Source organism: Physeter macrocephalus, unplaced genomic scaffold (genome assembly GCF_002837175.3).
Source record: "Physeter macrocephalus isolate SW-GA unplaced genomic scaffold, ASM283717v5 random_261, whole genome shotgun sequence".
NCBI classification, from domain to species: Eukaryota; Metazoa; Chordata; class Mammalia; order Artiodactyla; family Physeteridae; genus Physeter; species Physeter macrocephalus.
This window is the reverse complement of record NW_021145547.1, coordinates 28,848-42,055: the sequence shown is the minus strand read 5'-3', so window position 1 is coordinate 42,055 and position 13,208 is coordinate 28,848. Positions and strand designations below refer to the sequence as shown.

The 13,208-nt window shown below is 52.5% G+C and overlaps 1 protein-coding gene across 1 annotated transcript in view; it reads left to right on the top strand.

Annotated features, from left to right (window-relative positions):
* The window catches only part of PVALB (parvalbumin), an 18,614-nt gene extending 15,486 nt beyond the window's left edge, over nucleotides 1-3,128 (top strand). Inside the window, exon 4 of the mRNA XM_007106591.1 lies at nucleotides 2,912-3,128. Coding sequence (XP_007106653.1) covers nucleotides 2,912-2,940 — 29 coding nt within the window. The 3' untranslated portion in view covers nucleotides 2,941-3,128. The remainder of the gene's footprint in view (nucleotides 1-2,911) is intronic.
* Nucleotides 3,129-13,208: the final 10,080 nt, after the last annotated feature.

The following is a 13,208-nucleotide window of genomic DNA, read 5'->3' as shown; positions in this document are numbered from 1 at the left end:
CCATCCACCTCACTACAAATATCTCAATTTCGTTTCTTTTTATGGCTGAGTAATATTCCATTGTATATATGTGCCACGTCTTCTTTATCCATTCATCCGATGATGGACACTTAGGTTGCTTCCATGTCCTGGCTATTGTCAATAGAGCTGCAATGAACATTGTGGTACACGACTCTTCACATTCAGCTTTTCGTTTGTCTCTCACTAGGAATTGTTACCGCCCCCTTCCTTCACTGCACGGGCAGATGCGGGAGCAGATGCCCAGAGGGGCACCTTTCCCAGCAAACAGGGCCAGGCTGGGCCTCGAAGCCTCGCTCTTGGTCCCCACCTGCGCTGTCCCCACATCACAACACTGCGTTTCCAGAGGCGATGGTGACTTACCTGACGCCCCCCAGTGTTTGGCCGGCTGGGGACCTGGCATCTCAGAGACACATATTGGAGAGGGTGGCAAACTCCTTCTGTCCTCTCTTGTCCCCTGGAGAGAAAAACAACAGAGAAGACTCTCCTAAAATAAATCTTCCAAATAAAGGTCTCAGAAGACCTGGCTAATGAGCAGCACCCCTTCTAACCAGCACACGAAGGCCCCGCAGTTGAGAGGACATGGAAGGGGGTGCAGAGGGGTTCCCAATGCGGGCTGAGACCTCCTGTGCACCAGCACTTCTCTTCTGACTGTCTCTGGATCAAGAAGCAAAGCCGACTTTCCTTCCTTTTACAGACGATGCTGGTGAGGCTCAGAGAGGCTAGGCGCCTTGTCTGAGGTCACACAGCCCGTCAGGGGAAGAGCCAGATTCGGGGGCCCAGGCCTCTTTAGCTGAGCTCGTCCTATCACACAAGAGGCCAGCCCAGCACGGCTATTGGGTCTTTCCTAAATACACCCCATTGCATCCTGCCCTCTGAGCCTTGACCCCTTCATCTGCTTTCTCCTATGGGAATTCTGCATCTTCTTACGGGCCTGTATCAGAAGCCACCTTTCCTCTGAAGGTTTTGCTGATCCCTTAAATAGAAGGCACCTCTTCTCCTGTGAATGCGAAGTCTCTGTGCCTCTCACGTCTTTTCACAAACACATGTGGTCCCCTCGGTGTCAGCTGTGGAGCCGGGAGGTGGGATGGAGGGAACAAAGCCAGTGGGGGCTGCAGCCTTATGGTCCAATGGGGGAGGCAGACAGCAAGTGAATAAGCAAGAATATACTCAGAAGTATTTCCAGAGTCGTGAGTGCTGAGAATATAATAAATAATGATGAGAGCAAAGAGGATCGCAGTAGGGGTGGGTCACTGCTTGTGCCAGAGGGGTCAGAGAAGGCCCCTTGAGGGGTGACGTTTAAGCTGAGACCAGGTAAGTGAGAAGGAGCTGGCCGCGAGGCAGCCTGGAAAGTGTACCAGGCAGTGAGAACGGCAGGTGCAAATATCCTGCGGTGCGAATGCCCTCGGCGTGCTTGAGATTCAGAGAACAGGCCAGCAGCACAGAGCGTTTCCTGATATCATCTTCTTCCAGAAGCTCCTGGGGGTGCAGGGACCATCTCCAGCTCCCCTGTGTCTCCCCTCACCTGGTTGGGACACCCCTTTGTTCATTTTTGTGGAGTTGGATTCAATAGAGGGACATCTGATCAACCCCTGGTGCTGACACCAGTCTCTGACCCCCTTACTTAATATTAAGGCTAAGCAGAGCAGATGGACACTACTGGGGAGATATCCTGCGGTGCGAATGCCCTCGGCGTGCTTGAGATTCAGAGAACAGGCCAGCAGCACAGAGCGTTTCCTGATATCATCTTCTTCCAGAAGCTCCTGGGGTGCAGGGACCATCTCCGGCTCCCCTGTGTCTCCCCTCACCTGGTTGGGACATCCCTTTGTTCATTTTTGTGGAGTTGGAGTCAATAGAGGGACATCTGATCAACCCCTGGTGCTGACACCAGTCTCTGACCCCCTTACTTAATATTAAGGCTAAGCAGAGCAGATGGACACTGCTGGGGAGATGGGGGGGGGCCCTGTGGCTTGCAGGCAAGCCCACACGGAGGGGCCTGGACCCCAGAGCTTGAATCCTCAGCCACTTACAACCTCGACACTCTGAAAAGTCACTTCTCCTCCCTGGGCCTCAGTCTTCCCCTCTGTAAAATGGGGATAATAACTCCCAGATCCCTGAGTGTTTGCGAAGATTAATGAGGAGACAGAGCCCAGCTCGTTCTGAGCACCTGGACGCGCTCACCCCTCTGAGCCGAGGTCACGGGCTCCAGGGTCTGGCTCCGTCCCCCAGATGAGGAGGAGCCCACAGTGGTTCCTGGCTGCTCACCAGATCCCTTTCCCCGGACCTTCTAAATCAGAAAGTTCAGGGCAAGGGGACCCTTTATCTTCTTAGATCCTGCTGGTGACCTTCACGGGCTAAGACAAGTGGCTATGAAAAAGCTCAGGGTCCAAAGTCAGACACACCTGGGTCTGAAGCCTAGCTCTGCTTCTTACTAGCTGCGTGACATCGTACACATTGCTGGACTCTGAGCCTCAGTTTCCTCATTTGTGGAAGAGGAATAGTGATAAAATGCACAATATGGGATTATTGTCAGAGTCAAATAAGATATTGTATATAAAGCACTTAGAAAAGGGACTGACATGATTAACATTGAGAAAACTATCATCACCACTATTATTATAGCTATTATTACTAATAATTTGTGGGTGACAAGACATCGTGAAGCGAAAGATATGGTAGGCTCATCATTTCCCATCTCACTTCATTCATTCACTCATTCATTCATTCATTCAACCCCACGCTCACCTGCTCCATCACTTCAGCTTTCCCTTCTGCAGCAGATTCGAGAATCAAGAGAAAATACCAGTGGGGGGTGAGGGGGCCGCAGTCAGGTCCTGGTCAGTCTCTGCTGCACGGACCACCTCTGACTCACCTCTGTCATTTTCTTTTGCAGAATTCTCTGCTCTGGTGGCTGAAAGCTAAGAGGCTCTGACTGCCCAGGTCTTGTCCTTCTCTGCCCCAAACACCCGATCTCAGCCCCTCTTGCTGCCCTCCTGCCTTTCTGTTCAGTTTGTTTATGTTATTTTTACTACCCCCGTCCCTTGTGGCCCTTGAAGGACACCATTCTTCTGGAAAATGATGGAGAAACAATAAAGGCTGTACCAATCAGATTCTGCTGCTTGAGAGGAACCAGGCCTGGTGGGGTGTGGCTCCTGCCTTGACCTTCCAGGCACACCTGCATGGGGGGGCGGGGCAGGATACAGACAGAAAAGATGAAATGGAAGGGAAATTTACTGAGCCCCTCCTTGGGCTTTGGCACGAGGGTTGCCCATTCATCCTTGAAACCACCCGTAAGGTAGGTGATGAAACTCTGTTTTACAGGTGCAGAAACTGAGTCTTGAAGAAAGTGATGTGTCTAAGCCCACACAGCTAGGACTTGTGGATGGTTGGATGGATGGATCGATGGATGAATGGACAGAAGGATACTCATTAATACTCTTTTTGTTGCAAATGATAGAAACCCAACTCAAAGTAACTTAAGAAAAAAAGGAAGAAAAAACAAAGACTTGATTATGTTCCTAATAGTCCAGGGGTAGACCTTCAGGAACAGCTGGATCAAGGAACTTAAGTGATTTCATCAGGACTAAGTCCTTCTTTCCCCATCTCTGAACACTGCTTTCCTTTGTGCTGGATTCATTATCAGGCAGGCTCTCCTTCCTGATGGCAAGATTCCTCCAGCCGCTCAAGGTGTATATTCAGAATATCAGTTAAAAAAAAAAAAAGAGCTTCTCTTTTGCAATCACTCCATCAGAAGGCCCCAAATTTAGTCCTATTAATACCAGTAGCTCATGTTGACTGAGCACTTACTCTGCACTGAGCCCTTTTACGTGATTCCATCTATACAACAACGCTATGAAGTGGGGACTATTATTCTCTCCATTGTATAGATGAGGAAACTGAGGCACAGGAAGTTACACGTTCACCCAAGATCACATGAGTAAGTGGTGGGACCAGGACCCCAACCCCGCAGCCACCTCCAGAGCCTGCATCCCTCCCTGGACCAGTCACGACGACCTGAAGCATGGGAGCCCTGATTGGCCCATTCTGGAAGGTGCCCATCTATGGACACAGGCAGGGTCGGTGACACAGAAAGCTCAAGTCTGGAGAAGAGTAGGGGAGAGAGGTCCCGGAAGAAATCAGAAGAGGGGAGGGAAGCTGGGTTGGCAAGCGTGGCAGCGGCCCTGCAGGATGGCTTCTGCTCTTCCCCACAACAGCCTTGGGGTGGGAACTGGAGCAGAGTTCTCCCCTCCCGTGTCATGTTTCCAGACCCCGTAGCCAGTGGTGTCTCTTGACCCTTCCCCTGGGCCCTGAGGTGTTGCCCTGGGTGGGGCTGTCAGGGAAGGTTCTCACTGAGGATGAGGCCCGGGCAGGCAACCCATCAGCATCCAGGCTGAGAGGCAGGGATGGATGGGCCACCTTCCATGGTAGCAGCCGGACAGAGCCAGCACTCCAGGCCTGGGAGGGGACTTGGGGCCAGAACCGGGAATCGGGCCAAAGCAGTGGCAAGCCCTGGAGGGCCGCCCTGCCGGGGATCAGCCTGGCACTAGGCCTCGGGGACTGAGAAGGCAGCAGGTGAGCCAGAGGTCAAGCGGCTGGAAGTGGGCCTGGGTGAGCCTGAGCGTGTGAGTACGTGTGAGCAAGAGACGGTGTGTATGAGCTGGTGGGTGTGAGGGCATGTGTGTGCACACGCGCTCGTGACAGCAGCCAGGACCAGGGCCGACCTGGGTTTCCATATGAAGTCTAACGGGGCCCAATTTTGGACACTGAGGACGGGGCAGATGAAGAGGGGCCGCCCTACGCGTGGCCCATGTGGATTACAGGAGAGGGGCTGGGGAGCCGGAGCGTCTCCCACAGAAACCAGTACAGGGCCCCGCGAGAAGGACACGGGTCAGGAACAGTGACAGCTGCCGCTGCCTCTGGTCTGGGCTGGCCTTCAGCGCCTCCCGCCCCGCACCCAAATGACAGCCCGCACATCACGATGCAGACCCGGGGCAGCACGTGTGCAATCACCAAGCGCGTTTGTTTGACCTCGTAGGGGACACAGGACATTGGCTCCAGGGCCCTGCTTTGGAAAGGATTTGCCTAGAGCCTGGGCAGGACAAGGTCAGGACAAGGTCAGGGTACCTAGCGGCGGTGGGGGGAGCAGTGGTGCAGTCAGAGGAGGTGTCATGACAAGTGACACCCCGGCCATCAGTTGCCAAGTCCACCTCGTCCCTGGCGGCCACCGCCTGAGTCCAGGCCTGATCATGGGCTTGGTAGGGACGCTACTCCTTGGAGCCATGTGGCCCGGGTCTCACACTTGTGAAGAGCCTCCAATTAGCATTTTTGGCATCTCTTCCAGTGAGGTGATTCTGCCAGTTGCTGTTGGTAACTCAGCTTTGGCCTTTTTATAAACGGGGCAGTTTACTGCATGACCTGGCTTCAACCAGGCTCTGAGAGACACTGGTGGGAGCTGCCCCGGCCACTGGACCACTGCAGCGGCCTCCTACCCAATCTTCTGGTCTCATCTCCTGCTCCCGGATCCATTCTCCACCCAGAGCCCCCAAGGGCCCTTTCCAAAACAGACCAGGTCACATCATTCTGCTTAAAACCACCCAGTGACTGCCCCTTCTATAGAATAAAATAAACCTATTTTATTTCTAATTCTGTAATATATTTGAAATATATTTACAATAAAGTATTCTATAAATCATTTTATAAGATAAAAAGCCAAGCCCAGCCTTCCCTGCCCCCAGGGACGGCCTGACCTCCCTCTCCCCCACCCCGTCCTCCATCTTTGCCTTCTCCCTCCAAACTGGTCCCTCAGCCTGGACCATTCTACCCTCCCTGCCCTCCTCACCCCTCTTTCCCTGGCTCAGTCCTCTTCATCCTCAGGAAAGCCACCTGGACGATGCCCCCAGCTGGGGTCAGAGCCCCTAAACGCTTCCCATCACAAGTGAAAAGGAGGGGAAGTATGACCAGCTAATTCACAGCCACGTGTCCCAGAGATCCTAAGATGCCGAGGGCATGTCTGTGGGGTTCCCTGCTGGATCCCAGGGCCTGGCACCCAAAGAGGCGGCGTGACGCAGATGTGGCCGCAGAGGCCCAGCGTGGCCAGTGACTCGCTCAAGTCCACACGGAAGTGCAGAGCAGAACGGGGCCTTGAACTTGCCTCCTGCTTTCCCACCCTGCCATCCAGGGGGTGCCTCATCCAAGGGGACCTTCTAACTCAGCAAGGAGGGAGGGGCACAGGGGAAGTCCTGCCTGCCCAGCATCCCCTGCCGTAGGCCGAGTGTCACCAGCCTCCGACCACCCAGCATCCATCGCCCCAACACCTCGTCACCCTCCGAGCCCCCTTCCTCGTTTGCTCATCGGCTGAACGCGCCTCCTTTTCTTCATTGTTATGCTCAGAGGAGCCTCACTCATTATCTCTGTCTCCCTTCTGTCTGGGACAGGCCGGGCGCGCAGGTAGGAGGGAGCTCGGCGCTGGGAGGAGGAGCGGCAAATGGGTTCCTGGGTGCCTTTTGATGAGAGCGAGAGCAGCCTGCACCTGGGCAGAGAGCTGAATGATGGATTGAAGGTCCAAGAGCAGGGAAAGCATGCAGCTGGTGGCGGGGTGGGGTGGGGGGAGCGAGGAAGGACCAGAGGTGGAGAAGGATGGATGGGGAAAGCTGGGGTTGGAGACGCTCTTCTCTTTCAGCCATGGACTTGGAGAATATGACTGTGCCAGGCTCCAGCTTTGGGGCTGGACAGAGCCTCCGCCCACATCTGCCTCTTCCTCCTTTGAGCACTTAATATGCGCCAGACGTTTTGTATATAATATACCACCTCTTAACCCACACCGTGACCCTCTAAGGAAGACAACAGGTGAAAAACACTAAGGTTCAGAGAGGTTAGGTAATTTGTCCAAACCACACGGCTAATAACAATGAAAACAGAAAATGACAATTGAAAACACTTATTCATCCATTCAACAAATGATCTTTGAATGATTACCTGTGCCCTGCACGGCTAAGCACTTGAGAAGCTTTACCTTGTGAAGTCATCATAGCAACTGCGAGAACTCTTCCCAAAATGTTCAGTCTCCTGGCTCTGTCTCCTACAGTAAAGACGCTGGACCCCCAGTGCCCTGGCTGCCAGCCTTCGGGGACATTAGCCCACTCTGCAGGGCTTATATAGTAATCAGGACGTCATTTGTGAGGGGCAGTTCAGAGTGGGACTCTGCGCTTTTTGCACCTCTCTCCATTGGAGCAGCCAGCCTGGACGCCAAACCGCATCACAACGGGCCCTCACCTGTATTACCTCTGTTTCTGCTCTTCCTGTACCTTCTCAGGGAAGCAGTAGAAGATGTATCTGCATGTGGGGCTTTATGGGGATCGGCTTTGAGGCTCCCAACGGCCGAGGGCAGGCTGCCCCATGCGTGGTGGCACCCAAGCCAGATATCCCTCATTATCCCTCTTTCGTAGATGAGGAAATAAACCCCTATTGGTTAAGTTGCTGTGGTTAGTACATGCAGCAAATATAACTCAAACCAACGCAATCATAATTCAAGAAGATGTGTAAAATGTAATGTAGTGGGTTGCACGTCCACTTGGAACCAGTATCTTGGCTGAGACTCCGGGACCCATTTGCTTGACCCCACTCACTTTTCACCTGATGGGGAACAGAACCAAGATTCAAACCCCAAGGAGCCGAGATCCAGAGCTAGAGCCCACGTTTTTCTCCTGCTTCCCCTACATCCAAGCCTGAGGAAGGACCGGGTTCATTCTGTGTGATTCCGCAGGCACAAAACCAGCACCCACCGGGGGGATTTACGAGGCCACGACTCTTGGCTGAACCTCAGGAAGCCCTGTCTACCCTTCGAGCTGCTGGGCAGCAAAGCCGGCTGTCCCGTGTGGCAGTGAGCATCCTGTCATGAGAGGCATGCAAGCGGAGAGGAGGGAACTGGCTGAAAGAAGTCACGCATCAGCAGGAGAGTTCCCCAGACACAGCGTTCCTTCCAACTCTGAGATGCTGTGATCTAAGCCGGCTTACGGGCCACTAAAAATCCTCTTACTCTCCTGCTGGCTGCTTGCTACCTTGTTAAATCAATCATCCACTGGATATTTATTGAGCACAGATGTCAGGCGGGTGGATCCAAGGAGGGTACCATGTCCTAGAGAAGCAGAGAAGTTCCAGGTTGCTCTTTTTATTCTCTCCCTCCCGACCTGACCCAGTGTTCAGAACGCCACCTCGGGAAGGTGACATGCCAATGTCACCAGGTCCACTGCAGATTTCTGCTGTCCCTCTGGGTGCTCACCACCTCCTGGCCCTGGTGCTGACTCCTACTAACAGCACTGCTGCCAGATGCAACTGCACCTGACGCCACTCCATAGGGCTCACCTTGGCCCCTCCCAGAATGCTCACATCCTGGCCCCTCTCTCCCTCGGGGCCAGGCCTTGGCGCAGAAAGGAGGCCTGCTGCAACACCAGGAGCGACGAGGCTGAGAAAATTATGGGCCGTCCACAGACACACTATAGTGTGTCCTTTAAACTAGACATTGTGGATTTTCCATAATAACATGGGAAGAGAACTGTGACGTGAATTTTAATTGCTTACAGGCAATATATCATATTTATTATATTATATTATATTATATTATACAGTAAGTCTCCTATATACAAATGAGTTTCGTTCCGAGAGTGCGTTCGTAAGTGCAATTTGTTCGTAAGTCCAACAATATTAGCCTAGGGACCCAGCTGATACAATCGGCTGTATAGTACTGTACTGTAATAGGTTTATAATACTTTTCACACAAATAATACATAAAAAACAAACACAAAAAATAAAGAAAACACTTAAAATCTTACAGTACAGTACCTTGAAAAGTATAGTAGTACCAGCTACATCACCTCTGCTTTTACGTTTGCTTCCGGACTTCCTGGGCTTGAAATAAAGATAGTGTACTACTGTACTCTATACAGTACTGTACAGTAAAGTACACAAAAGCACAACCACTTGTGGTCAGATGCATGCACCTGACAATGTATGCCAGACACATGAACTAACTTACATGACTAGACATTCGAAGGCACATCTTTGAAAGTTCGAAGCATCTTTGAAAGTTCAAAACTTGAAGGTTCAGATATAGGGGACTTACTGTATCATATTATATTATATTATATTATATTATATTATACTATAATTTGCCTACTCATCATTATAGTTGCCTACTTTTCACCAATTCTCACCTCTTTCCTTCTCTCACAATCCCATTTGGGGGCAGGACAGCAATGTACCCTGAGAAAAATACCTGACCTGGGGACACGGTTTTGGTCTATGACATATAAACAGACATCCCTGGGTGAGGCTTGCAGGGAAGCTTCCGGAGAAGCAGATCCCCTTAATCTTTTGGCCTTTGCCTTCCTCCTTCACCCTGTCTAGGATGCAGCTTTGGTATCCAAAGACAGAGCTGCATTCTTACAACCATGGAGACTAAAGACGCAGCTGGTGACGGTGCCATCAGAAAGCTAGGAGTCTGGTCCCTCATGGCTCCTTGAAGCCATCGTACCAGCTTGGAAGCTGTCAGCCTTGAGAGTGCTTGTGACAGGAAGAAAATAAACCCCTATTGGTTAAGTTGCTGTGGTTAGTACATGCAGCAAATATAACTCAAACCAATGCAATCATAATTCAAGAAAATGTGTAAAATGTAATGTAGTGGGTTGCACGTCCACTTGGAACCTCTGAATGTGACCTTAGTTGGCATAAAGGTCTTTGCAGATGTAATTAAGTTAAGGGTCTCGAGATGAGATCAGCCTGGGTTAGTGTGGGCCCCAAATCCAACGACAGGTGTCATTATAAGAGACAGAAAAGGAGAAGATACACGGGGAAGAGGCTGACGTGAAGACAGAGGCAGAGGATGGAGTCCTCTGCGGTCCCTGGTTGCAGCCAAGGATGCCAGCGGCCACCAGAAACTGGAAAAGGCAAGGAAGGATTCTCCCCTAGAGCCTTTGGAGGGAACATGGCCCTGCTGACACCTTGATGTCAGACTTCTGGCCTCCAGAACCGTGAGAGAATAAATTCCTGCCATTTGAAGTCACCAAGCTTGTGGTCATTTATTATGGCAGCCCCAGGACGCTAATACATACAGAAAAATAGGTGCCATAGAAAATGTGACACCTGAGCTGGACATTTGAAGGATAAATAGAAGATCGTTGGTTAACAAAGAGGAGAAGGGCCTTCCAGAAGGATGGGCGGCAAACCTCTGGAGCTCGCGAGCCACAACTACTGAAGCCCCCGCGCCTAGAGCCCGTGCTCCACAACAAGAGAAGCCACCGCAACGGGAAGCCTGCGCACCGCAACGAAGAGTAGCGCCCGCTCGCCGCAACTGGAGAAAAGCCCGCGCGCAGCAACGAAAACCCAACGCAGCCAAAAAAAAAAAAACCATCCCTGGTTTATCTGACCCCAGAGCCCCAGCTCAGATCCACTACAGTCCTCTGCCCTATGGGATAGATAAATGATGTGTGTCCCATATGTAGGGACACAAATTGAAAAGTAGCTGGCTATGTGCCACCAAAAGCAGGATGCAGCAGGGAAGCAGCAGCCAAGGGACCTGCGTGGAAGCTGCTCTGATTGTGGAGGCCCTTGAACATTCTAGCATCTTCTGTATTCACTGCGGTACCCGCAGGGCCGACTTGGATGCGCTCCAGCGAGAAGCCGGCCCCTCTCTTACCACTCCAGCTTCTCCAGGTCCCGGGCCACTTGTCACCCTCTCCTGTAAACCTCACACCCGTTAAGTCTTGAGAAACGAGCGGAGGGCAGTCAGTCACGCCGAGCGCTTCAGAGGCTACTCTGGGCTGGCTGTGAGGCTTGCAGGGTGCACCAGTGTCAGATGAGAAATTGCTACGCCGCAGTCTTGCAAAATTCAAAGCTTTTTGCTGGAGCGGAGGGTCAGTTATTGGAAGGCTTCCTGCATAATCATCACAAAAGGCCACCTTGTCAGCGTCGCTGGAGAGACCAGCGGATGGTCTGCGCAGCAGGCCAGCCCTTTCTTGGCTTTGGGAAAGATCCCTCAAGAAGGTGAATGACATAGAGGAAATGAGGGCCAATTCTTCTGCCACCATACATGGCTTCAGTGGGCCTTTATTTCCATCTAAAGGAAATTGCCTTCACTTTTTGGGTTTCTTGCAAGGGAAGCTTCCTAGGCCCGGGAGAGGGCAGAAGTACATTTAAGTTATTCATTCATTCATTAATAACAGCAAGTCCTACAGGAGTAATAACTGCCGGTATTTGTTGGGTGTTTACTCTGTGGCTGCATCAAGTGGTTTACATTATCCTGTTTAATCCTCACAGCTCTCTGAGGTAGGTCATTGGTCCCATTTTACAGATGATGAAACAGAGGCTCAGCCGAGTTCATGAGCTCTCCCAAGGCCAGTAAGCAGTGGAGCTGGATTTGGAGAGAGAAGACATGAACTCTAATTCCACTCTCCCTTCTCACTAGCCATGTGGCGTCAGACACGTCTTTTAAATCATTTATCGAAGCCTCAGTTTCCTCCTCTGGAAAATGGATGCACTGAGTGTTGAAGTTTGAGAGAACAGGGCAGAGCTTTGAGCTTTGAAGTGCCAGCCCTTTGAGGGACGACTCCACACGACTTGGTATCTATTCTTGGTTTCAAATATCCCCAAACTGTTTTTTTCTTTCCTCATGAGACCTTAAAAATCTTTCCCAGCAAAAGCAAGACGTCAGAACTATCTTTGGGAAAACTGAAGGTCGTCTCACTGAGAGGCGAGACCAGAGCCATCTTTTTGTTCAGATCAGACTCTGAATCCAGATCTGTTGACTTAAAAGTCCATCCCCCTGTCACTCTGGCACCCTCAGGCACACAGCCCCCGGGCAGGATAAGTCAAGAGGCTCTGGGTGGCTCGTGTCCTGCCAGCTCCCTCTTCTAAAGCGAGGGATGCCTGTGTCTCCAGGCGATCACGCCTGTTTACAGCTTGGCAGGTGGGCCTGGAGGCCACCCCGTAGGGCAACATGCTCACCAGCCCGTGTTTAGCCCCGTGGTTCCATTTAGAAAAGGCCCCTCAACTCTGCATTCTGAACGGCTGTCAGGTATTTCCGGTCTGTTCGAAGGCTGCCAGAGGCCAACCCACGGATGCCACATTCGGGTGCTGACAACGTGTCCCGAGAATCCTTGGAGCAACAGATCAAGAATCAGCCTCGGAAGGGAGCCAGTCATGGTCAGGGTGACAGCCCTTAACTTTGTCCAGCACTTTACAGTTTGCCCAGCACGTCTGAGGCAACAGGCAGAGTCAGTTTTGAGCCGCACAGGAACTCACGTGGCTGCGGCATAGGAGTTAAGTCGTGGCCTGAGCACACTCGCCAGGGAGCGCCTGGAGGGCAGGCTGACAGCCCTGGGGGCCGCCGTCTCGCTGCAGGGAGCAGAGCCTCCGCCAGCGCTTTGGAGAAAGACACTGGGGAGGCAGGTGGAGGGCCAGGAGAAGAGGTGTCACCAAGCGAGGCGGAGAGAGGGCCAGGAGGGAGGAGAGGCCTGCCAGCCGGCAGAGGTGCCCTATCGCAGACAGCGGCCATGGCTCTTGGCACAAGCCGGCCTGGATTCGAAGCCGGCCCCGCTGTTTCAAGCGTATGACCCTAGGCACGCTGCTCCACTTCCCTGGGCCTCAGTTTTCTCATCCTCCCCTCACATGGTACCATGAGGCTTGAGCGCTTATCGCGGGCCTGGCACGTGGTAAGGGCACAGCGTCCCCCATTCCTGCGGCCTTGGCATCGCAGTGGACCACTCGGCCATGAGTGACCTTTGAGGGGAGGTGTGGACAACACGGGACTGAGGGATGGTCTCCTCTGGAGCGCTAGGAACGGCTTGAGCTTATGTAGGCGGCATGGGGGGGAGGCGGGTGGGGCGGAAGTGGACAGAGGAAATAGAGGGCCCAGGCGCAAAAGGGGACAATTACCAGAGGGGACAGCAGGGGGCCCGAGCCCAGGGGGAGGGACTGGCCACCTTCTCTCTCCAGGAGTCCAGAGGTAGATCAGGACGTGGGCTGCCAGGTTGGAGGAAGGAGGGGGTACTGGAGTTGGGTCTCGAAACCTGCCTAGAATTGAACAGACAGTGACGGATGGGAAGGGTACCCCTGAGCACAGCCCACACTCAGTCACAGAGATGGCCATCTCCGAGTGAAGACGACGTTCTTTAAACGTTTATTGTTTCCTAGAAGGC